The sequence below is a fragment of the Garra rufa genome, chromosome 24 (genome assembly GCF_049309525.1).
Source record: "Garra rufa chromosome 24, GarRuf1.0, whole genome shotgun sequence".
NCBI lineage: Eukaryota > Metazoa > Chordata > Actinopteri > Cypriniformes > Cyprinidae > Garra > Garra rufa.
This window is the reverse complement of record NC_133384.1, coordinates 17,060,499-17,081,717: the sequence shown is the minus strand read 5'-3', so window position 1 is coordinate 17,081,717 and position 21,219 is coordinate 17,060,499. Positions and strand designations below refer to the sequence as shown.

The 21,219-nt window shown below is 34.8% G+C and overlaps 1 protein-coding gene across 2 annotated transcripts in view; it reads right to left on the bottom strand.

The window, feature by feature from the left end:
* The window catches only part of neto1l (neuropilin (NRP) and tolloid (TLL)-like 1, like), a 150,427-nt gene that overhangs the window by 128,215 nt on the left and 993 nt on the right, over positions 1-21,219 (bottom strand). For both annotated transcript variants that reach the window (XM_073830796.1, XM_073830797.1), the window contains exons 2-4: positions 20,662-20,715; positions 20,441-20,575; positions 14,227-14,475 (exon numbers count right to left, since the gene is read on the bottom strand). In XM_073830796.1, coding sequence (XP_073686897.1) covers positions 14,227-14,475; positions 20,441-20,575; positions 20,662-20,715 — 438 coding nt within the window. The remainder of the gene's footprint in view (positions 1-14,226; positions 14,476-20,440; positions 20,576-20,661; positions 20,716-21,219) is intronic.

The following is a 21,219-nucleotide window of genomic DNA, read 5'->3' as shown; positions in this document are numbered from 1 at the left end:
TACGTCACCACGTCAGTGACTCCCGTCATCCTATTGGTTGTAGACTGATTCAGAGCCGGGTTCGCCAATGGCATTCCCCAAAGAGTTGATGACGCAGTGTAGAGTTCCCGAAAGGGAACTGAGCAGATTTTTTTTCAGGTTTCTCTGATGAATAGAAAGTTCAGAAGAACAGCATTTATCATTTCTTTTGTAACATTATAAATGTTTTTTCATCACTTTTGATCAATTTCAAGCATCCTTGGATGGTATAGTGTATAATGTTACAAAAGCTTTTTTTATTACAGATTATTGCTGATCTATGGATATTTCTATTCATCAGAGAAACCTAAAAAAAATTACTCAACTGTTTTAAATATAGATGATAATATTAATAATAAAATAATAAATGTTTCTTGAACAGAAAATCAGCATATTAGAATGATTTCTGAAGCATCATGTGACTCTGAATGCTAGAGTAATGATGTTGAAAATTTAGCTTAGATCACAGGAATAAATTATATTTTAAAAAATATTTAAATAGAAAGCAGTTATTTTAAATATTAAAAATTATTTCACAATATTACAGCTTTTACTGTATTTTGGGTCAATTAAATGCAGGCTAAGCAGAAGAGAATTATTTAAAAAACATTAAAAATTTTACTGTGCAAAAATTTTTGACTGGTAGTACACCACCAGTTTTTTTTTTTTATTTAAATTATTATTATTTTTTTTCAAATATATTTTTAAAGATACAAAGTATCTTGTATTATTAATTATTAACTCTCACCACATTTTTTCAATACTAACCTTGCTTTTTCATTAAATAATAATAATAATATTAATTATGTGATACAGTATTTTAGGAGACTTACTGACCTTAACATACAATCATGAGGTTCTGATTTGGCATACTTTTTTAAAATATATATATATTTTAAATATTAATAAGTAGTGTAGCATTTTGGTTAAATTTTTTATATTTTTTATTTGCTAAAAAAAATAAAACTCAGATTTTTTTTTTTAATTAACAGTGAATCAGAACAGTTGTATCACCCTGACATTTTTTTTAGCCTGCCTACTACTTTTGCATTAAAAATAATCACAAAGAAACAGCAAATAACATTGAATTAAATATGACATTTTTAAGTAGAAAGATTTAAATAGTATTTTTAATGCGTAGAACAGCTGTATCTAAGTCATTGTATCTATGAACTGTATTTTAAAATACTTAGGAATAAATTCATAGATATGCACACATGAGCAGACAAAGATCATCAAAGCTCAGCCAAAGTGCTTTTTATTGTTCAACAACATCCTTTGAAATGGAGGATATGTTCAGGGTGATGTTTTCAAAGATACATGAATTCATCTGCAAGTTTTTCTCATTCAGATTCCTCACTGTGTTTGCACTCAAATGAAATTTATGCTGTGCTGACTTTAGGTTCTTTCACAGTGGAAACCCACGTTTTTTTATTCCTTATACTCAACCACCCAGAGCAGGATCCATTTTCTGAAGGGAGCAGAATTACGTGCGCCTCTCTCTGATTTTTCCTCGTTGTAACATCTGAAGCGAAACACAAAGCATGCAATTTTCCACCCCAAGCTTCCAAGACATCATAATGGCTAATAAATGCTGCCATGTTAAAGTGTTCGATTCACATATTCTAGGCATTGCAGGAAAAGCATCTAACGCCTTTTCAAATGTTCTGCAATTCTAAGACGTTACTGTTAATTTGCATTGTCCAATTGACTCAACTGAAGCAAAAAATGCTACTACAAGTGATGCAACATTTGCATTAATTTGTTACTCTGCCTTTATTTGTTTATTTTCAGTGCTAATTACCATTTCCTGCTCTCAACATTAATAGAGGGGAGGACGTGAACCGTCTTGAAATGATAATGACTGATTATTGCTACTCGAGATGAAATTTTGCTATGTCAAGGACTCCAGTAAATCTATTCAACCTTCCAGAGCCTGAAATGTCGATTACACAGAAGACTTCTCCATCCCTAGACTTTATCGGACTTGAGAAAATCAGGTAGGCGGTGGTGAAATGTGGCCACCTGAATGTCCCAAAAGTTCATTCCCTGAGTTCAATTTTCAATTTTTCGGTTTGAATCCATCACACCTCAATAATATAGCCAGGTTCTTGTGCACAGAGGGGCCATATATCCAGCTCCCTTTTCTAATCTCAGATGTCGTTAGAATGATTTAAATTCAATACGATCTCGAGTCCACAAATTAGAAGATTAATATCTCCAGCACACCCTGGCCTTATCAGAATTATTGCACTTGGGATTACTTATTTCTGGTTTTGCTACATCCTTTACATGGGCAAATAGAGTTTAATATTATTATGACCAAGAAGTATGCAGTTATGAGTGCTGTGAATGCTAATAATATTTGAATAAGTATACAACAACATGCACAGCATAGTAAATACAAGCATATGAGATATTCAAATGCAGAGAGAACGATGCTTGTACAGAAAAGGTCAAAACATGAAAAATATAATTTTCTTTGGTTCAGTGTAATGTCAACAAACTGTAGGTTTCAGACCAACAGCATGACTGCATTATAGCTTTTATTCAACAGTTCAATAAACAAGAAGTTAATACTGAGTAACTTAGATTTTATGCCAAATTTACTCTGAAAAGGTGACACAGAAGCGCTTCTGAAGTGGCATTTAGGTCTGCATTTCTATCATAACAACTCTCTGAAGATTTTAGCATGGTAATGGATATTACAATGTTAATGTATTTGGTCTTAATAGATCTGCTATGCTGCTGCAGCTGAATATCATATATAATAACCAGTAGCAGATCTATACAGGTGGAGCTGGGGTAGGTGGAGGGTTTTAGAGGAACTCTAAAAGCGCACTGCAAAATGCTCTATTGAATGCTAACCAGCTATTTAAATGAAGCTACAACCTCATTTGCTGCAAATGCAACATGAACGAATCAGCTTGTGCCAAGTAGTTTAATGCTGTGAATATCATTAGTTTGCAATTATGACCCATCAGCCTGTGCCATCTAAAGTTTCATGACAGAACTTGGCATTTACACAGCAAATACAACTGTATGCTTTGATTCTACAGGCTGAAGTGCATCTTGTCAGGCTTAATTTAGTCTGAATTGTATGCAACATAATGTCTTCACACAGAACTGTCTGGTCCTTGAATCTGATTGGCTGAGAGGAGTGTGATATTCCAGTGATATCGGAACTCCCACCAGAGTCAATTTGAGGGAATTCTGAGGGGAAAAAGCCAGAAGTGTGGGATATAAACTCATGATTCTGAGCCAAGGAAAAAAGAGTGAATGAGAGAAGAATTTTTCTTATCAGAATTGTGAGATATAATCTCGGAATTGCAAGAATTAAGTCAGAATTTTAAAATATATATGCACATTCACCTTTTTTTATTCTTTTATTCCTTGGTCATTTTCTACCACCAGATAGGCTCTGCCCACAAAAAAACAAAAACAAAAAACTGGCCTATATAACTTTCTTCTGCAGAACGCAAAAGAACATATTTTAAAGAATGTTGGAAAATTGACAATTGAGATCTATCGTATGGACAAATGTGTATGAAACATACATGCTATTTATTATATATAAACTACTGGAGTATTTATTAACATTTTTAATTTTCTTTTAAAATTTTATTTTATATTTAGTTTTGGTAATTTTTCATTTTTTGGTACATACTTTGTACGTTATTTTTATACCATTTTATAAATAGAATTTTCAGCAAGCATAGCACAGCCATAACTCTGTTGTGCCTAATTTTACTCTGGTCAAGAAAAACATTTCAAACAAAGGCAAATCTATTGTTACATCTCAGCGCAACAAAGTACCATTTTATTTTCTGATTGAATCTGTTTTTGAACGAATCAGCTGAGTGAGTAACTCAATGACTTATTCATCAAGAATCCATTTTTGAACAAACTGGTTGAGTAAATAATAACGACTCACTAATAAACACAAATGTTTATTTTGTTCTTGAATGAACCAATGGGTTGAACAAATATGAATGATTAAATGATTCACTTATAAAAACACTTGTTGCCACCTACTGGTGTACCAATATAACCTGCAGAGTCGCAAAAAAATTCCCCACCACTATACATTGTTCAATAACCTACCACTATACATTGTTCAATAACCTACATTACCATTAATAACCAATTCAATTCAATAACCTACAGTACCATTAAATATAATGCAAATATAAAGTATAATGCAACACATTTATATATAACTTTATACAGCTGTTCTTTATCGGAACTCCAACCGTTTCACTATTTGTATAAAGCATCTATTAGCAGTATTTCTCACAGCGACTGTCATGGCTGATGCCTAAATTCACTATAATTTTATAAATAATACTGTGTCACGGAATGTAGTTTTAATAGCTTTTAGGCGAGAATGCACTTGTTTACATTTCATATGCGGTTTGCTAATAAAGATTACCTCTATTTAAAAATTTGCTTCAATGTTTTTAGAGATGTGAGCTCCAGGGTATCAGCGAACATTCAGTTCTCATGAACCCGCTGAGAACAGCCTTACCTTGAATTATCGAATCACAGCTGTGCTGATATACAGCCATATCGCATTGCTACCAATGTGATATTGCTCATTTTAAGCACACATTTTATCCCATATATAGCTAATAATTGACAAACATGAATGATTAAATGATTCACTCATTAAAGCACTTGTTGCCACCTACTGGCGTTACAATATAACTTCCAGAGCCACTGAAAAATCATTGTTTAGTAACCTACATATGTACCATTAAATGTATACTGCCCTCCAAAGGCAAAGTGCAGTAACTACGCCAACACTGAAAAAATTATTTTTAAATTAAATTATTTACTCATAAAAGCACTTGTTGCCACCTACTGGCGTAACAACATAACCTGCAGAGTTGCTGAAAAATCCCCACCACTAAACATTGTTCAATAACCTACATGCATACCATTAAATGTATACCTTTATACAAGTTCTTTCTGGTCCTCGAATCTTATTGGCTGAGAGGAGTGCAATATTCCAGTGGTAACTCCAACCATTTCTCCATTTGTATCACTCCGCTTGCGGCATTTTTCATAGCAAGCGTCATGACGGATTCCACTATAATTTTATAAATAATACTGTTCATGTGTCATGGAATATATTTTTAAAAGTTTTTTTTTTTTTTTAGGTGAAAATGTATTTGTTTAGACTTCATATATATGCTTTTGAGCTACAGGACATCAGCGGCAATTCAGCGCTCATGAACCCATGCTACCTCGTGTGATATTACTCATTTGAAACACACATTTCATCCTATATATAGCTAATAATTGACATGATCACACTTTGTAGATGCTGGAATAAATGTATGTCACATTTTATCAGTATTGCACGGTTGTTATTTTCCTTTTACAAAGAACTAGCGTGTGCCATGATGGTGGTGAGACCTGTTAATTAATGGTCTTGTATTTGGCCCTATATCTGTCAACAGTTGCTCTTTGGAAGTTAAAATTAGCTGTTTATGACTTCAGGGATTGTGTAACGCCTCAGTGCAGTGAAAATCAAGCCACACCAGCCGCAGGGCAGTCGGGTCTTATTAGAGCAGAGGCGATAATGATGACCGGGATCTGCAATCATAATTTGTGTCAAATCCAGGGTTTTATGCACTGATAATGGCGGATATACAGAAGGCCAAATCTCCACCAATCTCTTGGAAAAAGGGTGTTAACACTCATTTTGAACAAAGCCCTAATCTAAAACAGCTTTTTGTGTTGCAGTCCCTCCAATCCAAACCAAAAGCTTTGTCCAGGTATTAAAGACCAACCTGCTTCTCCTTAACCCTCAAGAAATCTCTATAAATGGCCTGTTTAAAGAGATAGCTCACCCCAAAATTAACATTCTGTCATTATTTGCTCACCTTCACATCATTACAAACCTATAGACTTTTTTGGATTAGGCGTCACAGTACGTATAGGCAGAAAAACACTGGTCACAAAAAATGTATTGTTGTGCCCTTGGATGTCAGAATCAGAATGCAAATCATTTTTATACAATACTGTTGTAAGATGCATTTGAAGCTAAACGTAGACGTTTAAAAGGACAGGCTATGGATAAAAGCTGCTATGGATTACTCTAATTTTAAATCATAAATTTAATTTAAACAATAGGCCTATTTAATATTCAAATATGCAGTGCATAGTGCACGTTGACTTTTCTTATCAGAATTGCGATTTCGGAATTGGGAGAATAAAGTTAGTCAGGCATATTTACAAAAATCAATTTATGACATATTAAAAGATGAATTATTTTCACCCCAAATACTAATTAGCTGTAATTCTACATTTTTAAAATTTGCAACTATAGGTTTTGCCCATTTGTCAGTAAGAATTTTTTACTTATTTAAAACACAATAAAATTTAATATGCTCCAGTCAGAATAAGTAAGAATAAATATTGTGTTACACTGAATGACAATGCAACATTATTTGGACCAAATTTTGACATTTTGTTCTTCAAAAACGTAATTAAAACCTTAAAAGTAGAAACTTAATCTGCTTTCTATGGAGATAAAATCACTTTAGTACATTTCTTTTGACGTGGACATCTTAACGTCTTTGACCCATATACAAAAAAAAAAAAAATCTAAATTTTGTGTTTCTCAAAACAAAGTTTGGACGACATGAGAGCGATCGATCACAGAATTTTCATTTTTAGGTGAACTGTCTCTTTAATATCCATCATTTCACCTGGCTGGTCACACTATTATGAGACAGCAAAAAACACACAACACAAAACATCAGAAGGCACACAACTATATTTCTTAATTGGCCCTGACTGCATTTCAACATTTGGATCTTAGGGACCGCTCTCAGCTCCTGCATTCAACTTCCTCCTTCTTTTCCCTGCTTTCGACAAACCCATTGAAAATGAAAAGAGGAAAAGGCCACATGAGGCTTCCCCAAACAAGGTTATTAAATGGCCAGTGGATCAAGAAAGCGGTCCCTGAAATGCTTTTTAGTCCATCTTGTTTTTCTTATTACTGCTGCGTCTGTTTACAGCTGGGACAAAGGCTTCAAACAGCCAGTGGCCTGGGGAAAGACACATGAGGAGAGCAGCTCTCCCTGTTATTTAACCCAGCCAGATCTTGTCTCGTAACACAGCTTTATCTCTTCGAAAAGAGGAGGTGGGGTAATAAGGTCAGTCAAGCCCAGGAGACAAGGAAGTGAGACTCAGGAGAATGAGCGTGTGAGTTTTCTAGATAGTGAGAAGAAGAGAAGGACAGATGGACAGGGAGGAAAGGGACAAACAATAGTCACAAAGTCTCTGTTCACAGTAAAGCTTAAAATGTTGAGTGCCCCGTTTTTACTCCTTAATCCAGTTAGATATAGTAGGGTTGTGGGAAGAAGTCTGTCTACAGACAGCAAGATCTGACTATTGGAATGAACTCATGCAACGTCTGCATGATAATTGCATCTGAATGCTGAGAGTGACTGCCCAGCCATTTTTATTTTCACACGATATCAGGAAGTAATTACACACAGTCTGCACATCATTCTACTTTTCTATCACTGAGCCATCCAAAAGTTTGGCTTCGGCAATGGATTATGCCATGCATCTGCAATTTCAGATGAAACTAACCTTGAGTGAAAACACCTTTAATTACTTCAGAACCAAATTGGGAAACTCAAGCATTAAAACCATGAATATCCTACCTGTGTTAGAATGCATGTGGCCCAGGTGCAAGAATCTCAGCAGTTTGTAACATTCCCACACCATCTGAACATTTAATTTTCGTTATTTTAGAGAGTCACAAAGACAAATTGCAATTAAATGCTTTTTAATCTGAGTATAACCATTAAATCCATGTTCATTATATAAATTTCAATGCCTTTTTAAAGATTTTATTGCATTCAATTAAAGACAGGAATCGTGAGGAATATAGGTTTCAGTTTCTTCTAAACAAGTCTGGTAACATTAACAATTCTTTTGAGAAGCTTTAATGGGATAGTTAGAATTAAACCACTCTTGTGTTCTGCTTTCTTTTATTGACTGCAAAAGGAGAAATCAACCTTAATTATATGAAGCTACTCAATACTAAAAAACAAAAATAACAACTTTATTCAACAATTTCTTCTCTGCGACTACGGTTGAACCACTGATGCCACATGGATTATTTTAACAATGTCTTTACTTTCTGGGCCTTGAATGTGTTAGTTGCACTGTAAAAAGTTTTCACCAGATTCAACTTAAAAATGTAATTTTAACTCAAATAAATTAAAATGAGTTGATTTAACTTGTGAGTTTAAATTACTTAAGTTGATTTAACTTAAAATTTTAAGGCAGCTGCTAAACTTCAGTTTTTAAGTTGAAACTGGTGAAAACTTTTTACAGTGTGCATAGCTGTCTATGCAGGATCAGAAAGCTCTCAGATTTTATAATAAATATCTTTATTTGTGTTCAGAAGATGAACAAAGCTCTTACTGGTTTGGAACAACATGAAGGTGAGTAATTAAAGACAGAATTTTCATTTTTAGGTGAACTAACCCTTTAATGGCACTGTATTAGTGCAGCAGTTCACTCTGGCTCCCCAAAGAAAAGCATACAATGTCATTTTGAGAAATCAGGATTGATAACAAATTAAAAATATGGTTGATATGGGATCATTCGGTCATACTTTTGGCTCTTTATATTTAAAGTTTGAAGTTGGTTGCTATTTAGTGCCATTCTATGGATGTCTTTTGAGGTCAGAAAAAGAAAATAAGTCATACAGTATTAGAACACCAAGAGACTGACTAAATAATGACTGGATTTTATTTTGGGTGAACTCATTTAACACAGTATTATTTCTTGTTTCATGATGCTGGACAAGATTAATTAATATGTCCAGCTGTTCAGTAAGATCAGTCAGATCAGTCACAATACACTGGACAAGCTTTATGTTTTCGATTCACTACAAAACAAAACAGCTCATAACAGTCATTTATTCAAGAATCAATTCAGCCATCCAACAATCACGCTGCCTGTTTCTGCTCACAAGATTCATTCCCTCAAGAACTGGACTTCACTAGTCACGCTGTATGTTTTTGATCCACTACAGTGGCATGCGAAAGTTTAGGAACCCCTTGCGGAATCTGTGAAAATCTGAATAATTTTAACAAAATAAGAGAGATTTTACAAAATGCATGTTATTTTTTATTTAGTACTTGTCCTGAGTAATATATTTTACATAAAAGATGTTTACATATAGTCCACAAGACAAAATAAATTGAAATTATTAAAATAACTTTAGGTTTAGGAACCCTTGGCTTTTAATACTGTGTGCAGTTACATGAATGATCTATGACTGTTTTTTTTTTTTGTGATGGTTGTTCATGAGCCCCTTGTTTGTTCTGAACAGTTACACTGAGCACTGTTTTTTTTCAGAAAAATCCTCCAAGTCCTGCAGATTCTTCAGTTTTCCAGCATATTTTGCATATTTGAACCATTTCCAGCAGTGACTGCCCAGCAGTGATTTTGAGATCCATCTTTTCACACTGAGGACAATTGAGGGACTCAAACACAACTATTAAAAAAGGTTAAAAAACATTCTCTGATGCTCCAGAAGGAAACACAATGCATTAATAGCTGGGGGTGAAAACATTTGAAAAGGATGAAGATGTCAAAATTTTTCTTATTTTGTTGAAATATCATTTTTTTCCATTTAGTACTCCTCTTCGGAAGCAACAGAAGATACTTGCATGTTTCCCGGAAGACAAATTAAGTACAATTTACCTTGATCTTCAAATTCAAAAAGTATTCACCCCACCCCCCCAAGCTCTTAATTCATTGTGTTTCCTTCTGGAGCATCAGTGAATGTTTGAACCTTGTTTAATAGCTATGTTTGAGTCCCTCGATTGTCCTCAGTGTGAAAAGATAGATCTCAAAATTATACAGTCACTGCTGGAAAGGGTTCAAATATGCAAAAGATACTGGAAAACTAAAGAATCTGCAGGACCTGGAGGATTTATTCTGAAGAACAATGCTCAGTTTAACTGTTCAGAACAAACAAGGGACTCATGAACAACCATCACAAAAAAAAAAAAAAAAAAAAAAAAAACTGTTCTAGAAGGGTTCCCACAATTTTGAAGGGGGTTATTTTAATAATTTCAGCTATTGTAAACTATCTTACTCAGGACAGTACTAAATAAAAAAATAACATCCATTTTGTATGATCTCTCTTATTTTGTTAAACTTATTCACATTTTCACAGATTCAGAACTTTGGCATGCCACTGTATATAGCATCTGCTTATAAGATTCATTCCCTCGAGAACCGGACTTCACTAGTCACGCTGTATGTTTTTGATCCACTATATAACATCTGCTCATAAGATTCATTCCCTAGAGAACTGGACTTCACTATTCAAGCTGTATGTTTTTGATCCACTAACTGGCTCATATAAAAGTAAATCATTTGGATTTCACTAGCCGCACTGTACATTTCTAATAAATGAAACAGAGCTGACTCAAAAACATTTGCTCAAGAACTGGACTTCGCAGGTCATGCCCTGTGTTTTTGACTCATTAAAAACAGCTCATAAGAGGAATTAACTTCACTGGTCGCTCTAAAGATTCCACACTGAATAATAAAACACTTTGGGAGTTTTATTTTTTTCTGTTTCATCAGTTCTGTCAGAAGAACCTGTGAGAACTGCTACGGAAACAAATGTCATAAAAAATACTTTGTACATTAGTATCTATTTATATCAGTATTCTGGTCATTTTGTAATCACAGTTTTAAGATGATATTTCCATGTTTTTAAAGGGATAGTTCACCCAAAAATGATAATTCTCTTATTATTACTCACCCTCATATTGTTTCCAAACCCTTAAGACCTTTGTTGATCCTCTGAAAGATATTTCTGATGAAATCCGAGAGCTTTCTGACCCTGCATAGACAGCAGTGCAACTGACACGTTCAAGGCCCAGAAAGGTAGTAAGAACATCGATAAAATAGTCTATGTGAAATCAGTTGGTTCAATGTAATTCTGAAGCTATGAGAATATGTTTTGAACACAAAGACAACAAATATAATGACTTTTTTCAACAATTTATTTTCTTCTGTGTCAGTCTTTGACAGTATAACAAAGCATAAAGTTAAGGTTGAACCACTGATGTCACATGGACTATTTTACAGTTACGTTGCTGTCTGTGCAGGGTCAAAAACCCTTGGATTTCAACAAAAATATCTTAATTTGTGTTCTGAAGATGAACGAAGGTTTTACAGGTTTGGAACGACATGAGGGTGAGTAATTAATGATAGAATTTTTATTTTTGGGTGAACTACAGTCAAGCCCAAAGTTTTTTTTTTTTTTGTTAATAGGAAAAGACACAGGCTTCTCCCAAAAGATAATAAGATGATGTACAAGAGGCATCATTGTGGAAAAAAAATATTTATCAGCTTTTATTTACATTTTAACAAAAAGTGGCATGTCCAAAATTATTCATACCCTTTGTAAACTGTCACAGTCTATGGGAAAATCCAAAGTTCTATACCATTCCAAATAGTCCAAGCTGTTCTGAAGCATCCTAATTACCCTGATTCATTGGGAACAGCTGTTTTAATCAACTCAACAGGTGAAAAACAGAAGCTCTCTGCTGTTGGTTTGTGGACAGTCATGGCTAAGACTGCTCATTGTGGCTGCTCACAAGTCAGGAAAGGGCTATAAGACCATATCTAAATGTTTTGAAGTTCCAATGGCTACAGTGCAAAGTATTATTAAAAATACACAGTCCAACGGACACTGGACACCACTGGGTTCCACGGACACAGACCAAGGAGGACACCACTTCTCCAGATAAGGCACACAAAAGCCCACTTGGCCTTTGCAAATGCTCATCTGGACAAAGAAGAAGACTTCTGGTCTTCTGTTTTATGGTCAGATGAAACAAAAATTGAATTGTTTGGGCATAATGATGTAGCCTTCATTTGGCATAAAAAAGGAGAAGCCTTCAACCCTAAGAACACCATCCCCACTGTCAAACATGGTGGTGGGAACCTAATGTTTTGGGGGTGTTTTTTCAGCCAGTGAAACAGGGAACCTAATCACAGTAAACGGCACCATGAAAAAGGAGCAATACATCAAAATTCTCAACAACAACATCAGGCAGTCTGCAGAGAAACTTGGCCTTGGGCACCAGTGGACATTTCAGCACGACAACGACCCAAAACACACAGCAAAAGTGGTGAAGAAATAGTTAACATTAACATTTTGCAGTGGCCCAGCCAGAGTCCTGACTTAAATCTAATGAGAATCTGTGGAGGGAGCTAAAGATCAGGGTGATGGCAAGGAGACCCTCCAACCTGAAAGAGTTGGAGCTCATCGCTAAAGATGAATGGGCAAAAATACCAGTGGAGACATGCAAAAAGCTGGTCAGCAATTATAAACATCGTTTGATTGCTGTAATAGCCAATAAAGGCTTTTGTATTGATTAATGAGAAGGGTATGAATAATTTTGCATATGCCACTTTTTTTTTCAAATGTAAATAAAAGATGAGTAATCATTTTTTCCACAATGATGCCTCTTGTACATCGTCTTAATATCTTCTGGGAGATGTCTGTGTAATTTCTAATAAATAATAAAAAAAAAAAACTTCCTGGTTGAATAAAATTAACTTTAAGTCAGAATTTGCCAGGGGTATGAATAATTTCGGGCTTGACTGTATCCCTTTAGTGACTGTGTGAATGTACAGCCTATTTTATGATATTGATCACACTAAAAAAGGTCTTGAGATCAGATCTGTAATTCAGTTGCACTTCCACTAATCTATTTGATTTGATATGAAGCAAGTGCAGTGTTAATGACGTCTTTTGCAGGAAATTTTATAACTTATGCCGCAGACGAACATAGACTAAATTCCTCCTCTCTCACACTGCAGACAGGCACATTTTTGATTGAGTGGCCGTTTTGTGATAATAAGCAGCATAAATTTTCAGTTAAACACAGTAATGTTCCTTTCTGTAGAGATAAGATGCAAAAAAAGAGCAAGGAAGATGAATACATGCAATTTCTAGCCTTCCTCATCCCCTGCTTTTCATTCATCTGTTGTACCTTCCGCATTAGCATGTGTTACCATTGGCTACAGCACAGCAGATGCGCTCTCCACTTTTTTGGGGGAACATCAAGGGAAGTGAATTCAGGGACTTTTATCTCCTTAATTATGTAAATTATATGCCACTGATATTCCTTATCGAGACTAGAGGAAGCAGTGTTTCTTCCCTGGCAAGTTGCGAAGCTAGAGTCTGAATTCATTCCCGCTGAACAGTTTCTCCAAACTTGGCGAAAGAATTTCCTCCTGACTCACAATAGGATGGAAAAAAAGGCCTCGGCTCATAACTCATTTCTCAGATACAGTACGACTCTAAATCAGTGCTGCCTTCAATTGTGTGCTACTTTTTCTTGCACCCAGTGCCACAGCTGTGCAATTCATCTGCAAGGCCCTTAAAGCTCGAGCGCACTGTGAAATTTTTCTGCGTTTACAACTTTAGTTGCAGCTTTATTCAAATATTGCTTTTGGCATTCTTCACACAATATCTATCACTGCTCAATTTGCACACCATTTACGCAAACATCTCTCACTTGAACTCAGGTACAGACTAGTATTACTTGCTGTTCAGACTCACTTCAGAGATCAAGCCAGATGAAAAGATAGCACTGAGAAAGAGACGTCTGATAAAAACAACCACTGGGCAATGTGCTACATATTCCTTTACGGATAATTGAAATCAATTATATGTAGAATGATGTTGTTGTTACCACTTAGCATCTTATTGGCAATCTTTAACATCTAAATCATGTCCTGGGAAGGATTGTCAGCATTCATTGTGGTACTAAGAACTGATCAAGGTAAACAATTTAAAAGGTTTTCAATGAATTAGCACACACAGCCTTTTTATTATTGCAATAGAATATGACTAATAAACTCAATTGCAGATTGACAGAACCAACATGGACCTACAATAATGGCTATATGAATCAGCTGCATGGATTTTGAAGAGTAGTTACTGATTGCATCAGGAATTCAAGTCGACATGCACAGGATAACAATACCCTGAGGTTAGGAAGTCAAAACCGGATCTAGAATGGTAAACGACCGTCAGGAAAAGCTCAAAACTTGCTGGTTTAATAATTAATCAATCGGTCACAATCGTAAACGTTACTGACACTGCATAAAGGAGCATAAAACTGTATGTACCTGCTGTGAAATTGTAGCTCGCAGAAAATCCCATCGCTTCCAATTCACCATCCGCAACAAATTTTATCCATAGGTAACGGCCGCTCGATCTGATATATGGAGGGTTCTGCTGGCCGCAGTAGCGTCCAATTATTGGAGAAAAGCCAAAGGGCCCGTCCCGGACTTCAATGTGGTCAAATTTACATTCCCATGAAGGCTCTATTGAATACTTTTCATCAAAGAAAAGATCAATGCATTGTCTCGGGGGAGCTGCAAAGGAGAAAAAGAAATCAAGACTGACATCTGTAATTTATGATGCATGATGTCATATGTACAACACACTCTCGTGGCAATTCGAATACCAAACTACGGTTTGGTAGGTGGAGGCCAATTGTTTGAATTTGTACCATCTTATTCATACTTTTTGAACAATCCGCACTGATCTAATTAGGTTTAGGGATAGACCTTTGTAATAACATTTTTTTCTTCTTATTAAAGGATTAGTTCACTTCAAGAATCTAAATTTCCTTATAATTTACTCACCCTTATGTCATCCAAGATGTTCATGTCTTTCCTCCTTTAGTCGAAAAGAAATTAAGGTTTTTTGAGGAAAACATTCCAGGATTTTTCTCCATATAGTGGACTTCATTGGGGATCAACAGGCTGAAGGTCCAAATTGCAGTTTCAATGCAGCTACAAAAGACTCGTATCTAGTGAAACGATTGGTCATTTAAAAAAAAAAAAAACTTTTTAACCACAAATGCTCATCTAGCATTAGTTTTGCGTCCATAACTGCATGCATTACATAGCCATGTTGGAAAGGTCACGAGTCACGTAGGCTGAAGTACTAACCCAGTGTTTACAAAGAGAGCGTGCAAAGAAAGTCAAACACTTTTTACAAAAAAAGGTAAAACAACAATGTTGGACAAGGAGAAAATGAGATGGAGTTTTTTGCCCTACCCTACCTTTTTGAACAGAAGTACACAGATGCTGAACTAACCATGTGTGACGTTTCCAATGTGATTATGTAATGCTTGAAGTCAGACATGCGCATCGCAGAGCTAGTGCAAGATGAGCATTTGTGGTTAAAAAGTATATAAATTCCTATTTTTCTTAGAAAATGATTGATCGTGTTACTAGATAAGACCCTTATTCCTCGGCTGGGATTGTGTAGAGCCCTTTGAAGCTGCACTGAAATTGTAGTTTGGATTTTCAACCCGCTGATCCCCATTGAAGTCCAGTATATGGAAAAAATCCTAGAGTGTTGTCCTCAAAAACCTAATTTCTTTTCTACTGAAGAAAGAAAGACATTTTGGATGACATGGGGGTGAGTAAATTATCAGGACGTTTTTATTGTGGAAGTGAACTAATCCTTTAAAAAAGAGCTAATTTCTGCATGAATCACATTCATATGAAAATCTTTGCCTCGTAAAATAGTTAAGTTTTGCCACAAGATTGGATTGGGTATGTCTGCTCTTATTTATTTCTACAGTAACATAATAATCACACAAAATGACCACAATTTTGTTAGGAAGAATGAAAAAATTACTTCTACAAGAGGAATTAGCTCTGAAGTTTGAAGACCTCATGGGTTTAACAGTGGGATTTATTAATAAGATATCATAATAATTTAATTCAGTGCTGGGTAGTGACTAATTACATGTAATTTGGATTACATTAGGTTTACAATTAGGTACTTGTAATTCGATTATATTACATTTTAAAATGCTCGTAATCAGACTACAGTTACTTTATTATTGACTATAAAAATAAATATTTACAGTTTAAGTTTTTAAATGTAAACAGTTTAAATTTAAGTTTTTCTCAACATTTCAACATTGCATCAACTACCGATGAGTATTATTTTTATTTGAATTATGGGGTTATTTAACCACACTGTAACGAATTGCTGTAAAAATTACAGCAATATTTTACAGCAGCGGGTTGCATTTCTTATAATACAGCATATTGCTGTAAACCGCAATGCATTCTGGTAAATTTCAAATCTAAAGAGGCAGGATTATCTTCAACGTCGACATTCGGGAGCAGCAAGAAGAACCATTCACAACTGTGGTAAGTGTCTTATTTCTGTTTTATTTTTCATATTTCATAACTGTTTTAGTATATTAAGGTGTCATAAACATTCGCGGTAACCGCAGATTAATGAATCCTCCGTCCGCGGAGCACGAGAGAGACTTGTGCGGGAATTCGGCAGCACGGTCGCGGGAGGATTTCACACATTCCCCGCCTAGGCGTAACATCTCTATGTTCCTACGCTAAGAATTACAAGCTTCATTGGCAAAAGATGTGATTCACGGCAACGTCGTGCTGATCAGCACACTTTCTCGTGATTATTTTATGCTGTAAAACAAATCTGCACAGGCAGCCATCTGTTAACACGGGCGCCGAAATAAAACCCGTATTTAGGGCTCACGATCCTCGCTCATGGAGGATGTGTGTGTCACGTAAACTCTAAACTGTGCTGTTAAAGCGGTTAACATAAGCAGTGAGATGTACTAGGACCTTTGATAGCTCGCTTATTCACTTATTGTTTGAATGTAACGTTAATGCTTTCTGCTAACTTTGATTTGAAGAATGCGTTAATCCAGCCCATTGTCCTGTCTGGCCTGTTCGCAGCATATTACATATTCTGGACTAACGTTACCAGGAGACGACAGACGGAGCTTTGGAGTTCATTCAAAGGTATTAGTTGCAGTGTTGTTTTTGACAACCATCTTAGATTTAGTCTTAGTCTTAGTCTTTTGGACTAAAATGCTTATTAGTTTTAGTCAAATTTTAGTCACTTCTATATGTGATAGTTTTAGTCCAATTTTAGTCGACGAAAAGTCAAAAAGGTTTTAGTCTAGTTTTAGTCGACGAAAAGTCAAAAAGGTTTTAGTCTAGTTTTAATCAAAAAAGGAGGAAAAAGTAGTCTTTTAACAAATTAATGTAAGTCAGTAAGTATTTTGCTGTTGGGTAGTGTCACTTGTAAGTTCTGAAAATAGCAGATCTATAGTTCAACTCAATGTGAGCTTCCGGATCGACTATTTTCACCAATAATTACAATAATGAAGGAATGTTTTAAAACATAAAAGACAAACAAGGATAGAATGCTAAAACGGCTTGCCATACTAGTATGGCAAAGAGTATTTAATGCTAAAACGGCTTGCCATAGCGGCAGATACGTTTTAGGTTTTGATTGGCATGCACAATAAGCAGAAATGTCATGCATTTTAAACGTCTGACAGACCACCCACTAACATTTTCGTCTATTCTCGTCTCGTCAACGAAAACTCGCACACGTCTCGTCATGTTTTAGTCATCAACGAGCCATTTTTATCTCGTCATCGTCTCATTATCGTCATGAAAAAAAGTGGCGTCAACGAAGTGATTTCGTCATCGTCATCGTTGACGAAAACAACACTGAATAGTTGCATTCTAACAATCTGAGCACCTGCATTTTACATGTAGATATGATAAAATATGTTTCTCAACTCAAGAAGAGAGATGTTTTTTTTAGGGAGAATAATTTAGATGTACAAAAGCTAAAACCAATGTGAATTACATATTGTCTGCTTCTTGGCTGTTTTGTAGATATTTATCCTGAAACAAAGAAGTTGAAAGGCAAAGACCCATCTAAAACGACAGGGCACAGAAGAAACCAGTTAAAGTGAGCCCAAGTTACCAGTCTTCTTTGCAATGCGAAGGATTTTCGGTGGAATTACTGACAAGTAAGTACATCAAGATCTTTTTCCTTTTATTATGTTCTTTTATCCTTTATCTACACTAGCGTTCAAAAGTTTGTGATCAGTAGGTTTTATGTTTTGAAATAAGTATCTTCTGCTCATCAAGGCTGCATTTAATTGATCAAAAATACAGAAAAAACTATAATGTTGTGAAATATTATTAAAATGTAAAATGTTTTATCCATTTTAATATACTTAAAAATGTAATTTATTTCTGAATTTTCAGCATCAATACTCTAGTCTTCTAATTACTCCAGTGTCACATGATCCTTTAGAAATTGTTGTATATGCTGATTTATTATCAATGTTAGAAGCAATTGTGCTGCTTAATATTTTTAATAACCTGTGATACTTTTTTCAGGATTCTTTCATGGATTTTTTTTTTTACTTATATCCAACAAGTATGTTACATTGAAATTGATTGTAAAGATTTATATTTTTAGATAGAATTTATTTTTTAAATAACTGCTGTTCTTTGAAACTTATTCATCAAAGAATCCTGAAAAAGTATCACAGGCTCCAAAACATACACTGACAACATTGACAATAACACTGACAATAAATCAGCATATTGATAATAAATGAGAATGATCTCTGAAAGATCATGCAACACTGGTGTAATAATACTGAACATTCAGGTTTGCATCTCAGAAATAAATTATATTTGAAAATATAGTAAAATATAAAACTTGTAATAACTTGTAAAAATTGTAATAATTTTTCACAATTTTAGTGTTTTACTGTTTAATATCATACTTATCTAACTGTAACAATCATCACTCTCTCTGCCTTTGTATCTGTCATCCCTCTGTCTGTGTCTGACTGTATCATTGTTTTGTAAAATATCTAATGTATGCCCGTTTTGTTATTTTCTATATTTTTAGCCACTCTTTGCATCCTGGGACGGAACAGCATCTGGAGCTGAACTGTTCTCCTTTTTTGATCAGAAGTTTTGTTGGACTCACTTGAGGCCTTGTTGTTTGGCCATGTTGGACTGTTCGTGAAGTTGTGAAAATTCATCACTGTCTTTGTGGTATTTCGAACCATTTAATTATGACCATGTTGGTTAACTTGATGTTGGTTAAACTTTGGCTAAATATTGGTTAACCTTAAAATTTAGCAGGGTAATATATGTTTCAAGTAAATATTTTCATGCCCAATTTATTTTGGAATTCAGAATAATACTGAATACACTGTTCAATGACATTTCTTTCATGCAAATTTGAGAGTTATTAAATAAGAGAGTTGTTAAATAAAATTGAACCTGTTTTTCAAGATTAAGATGTGTCAAATTATTATTATTTTTATTTTTATTAAATAATAGGTGCACTGAGTTTCATACTACACAACACTTTATGCAGTTAAATATTGTTTAAAGCTTATGCAGTTAATAAATTGTTTAAATTGCTAGTCATTATTATTCAGCAATCTGGAAAATAAATACTGCAAATAAAGAATACACAAATTAAAGTAGTACAATATTTTTACAATGAAACGTTATTTAATGATTTCCAGTACACTTGTAAAATTGCAAACTATTGCTGCAATTTCACAGTAGCAGCTTTAAATAATGTATATATTGTTGCTTGTATATACAAAAAATTGCTGTATTTTAACAGTAAAACTGTAGTTAATCATTTACAGTGCACTTGTAAAAATTGACAGTATTACTGGCAACCAAAGTTTGCCAGTAACTCGCTGTAAATTTTACAGTATTTTTTTTTTACAGTGCATATGTGACCCTGGAACGCAAAACCAGTCTTAAGTAGCACGGGTATATTTGTAGCAATAGCCAAAAAACATTGTATGGGTCAAAATGACCTATTTTTCTTTTATGCCAAAATTCATAAGGATATTAAGTAAAGAGTATTAAGATCATGTTTCAAGAAGATATTTTGTGAATTTCCAACCGTTAATATTTCAACTTTATTTTTTGAATGGCAATATGCATTGCTAAGAACTTCATTTGGACAACTTTAAAGGCAATTTTCTCAATATTTAGATATTTTGCACCCTTAGATTACAGATAATCTACCCAGCACTGTTTGCAATCTTATTATAAGAATAAAGCGATTATCACATATAAACCATCTGATTCCAAGAAAATTACTACTAGCTTCTTAGTTCAATTTGATAATTAGCTAGCAGCCGCACAGCATGCTAGCAACCCAACAGATGCAACTGAAAGACAATCACATTTTTTCCACTTTTGACGAAATCTAATTGCGTTAATCAAATTGACGTTCAGATATTGAGAGACTGTTGATCTATAGATCCTTTTATGATGAATGCAAATGAAACACTAGTGTTTATTAGCATCATAATGGCGCTGCATAGGATTAACAATCAACTGATTGCTCCTGCATCTTTCACTCTGAGTACCACTGCGCTGCTGAACAATTCAAAACAACCCCCACCATCCAAATGTCACATGACAGATTTGTTTGTGTGCAGCATTTACTATTCGGACAAGGTTTTTTTTTTTTTACCTTCAATGATGTAGATGCATTCTCGCTCTGGGGGATATTTGTTTGGGTAATTGGGTGAGGTGAAGAGGCCTCCCTCTGGTTCTTTCACCCAGGTTCCACACTGCCCTGCCGGCTGCACTCCTGAATTGTTTTTCACTGAGAGAGAGCAGTCAAATGTCAGAGATTGCCAGGAAACATAGAGATGGAGAGTGGGTGGGTATTCGGTGACAAAACATCATTACCTGCTTCCTTTTTTGTTGCCCCAGACAACCCAAGCATGAGAAGACCTGCAACAACTGCGACAAAAGATTTAACATCAAAACAGCATAGAATCATGTGGAATCACTAATGAACACACATCTGGACTGAAGGACGCTGTTAGTATATATAATCATGTTGCACTTTACTGCATTTTAGAAAAGGTTGAAACTCAATCTGAAATTGTATCCTTGAGGAATTTGGTCTAAATCTGGATTAAATTACTTGTACTTTTATTTCTATCTTTAATTCATTTACTATGATATACTGTACGTTTGAAAAACAGATGATTTTATGAATTCAAATTTTGGAACATGGTATCCAAACTACACTGTAGCTGCGAACCAGATTAAATTTACAAGCCCATCTAGCAGATGGTTTGTTGCTGTTCCAAGATGTTCTACCAACTTGAACTAGCTATAATAACCATCTTAGACCAGACTAACAAGCTGGTAGATGGTTTGTTGTTGGCTCAAGATGGTTTACCAGCTTGTGGAACACCAAAATCACCTGCTTGGACCATTTTTTTTTATCTTAGATAA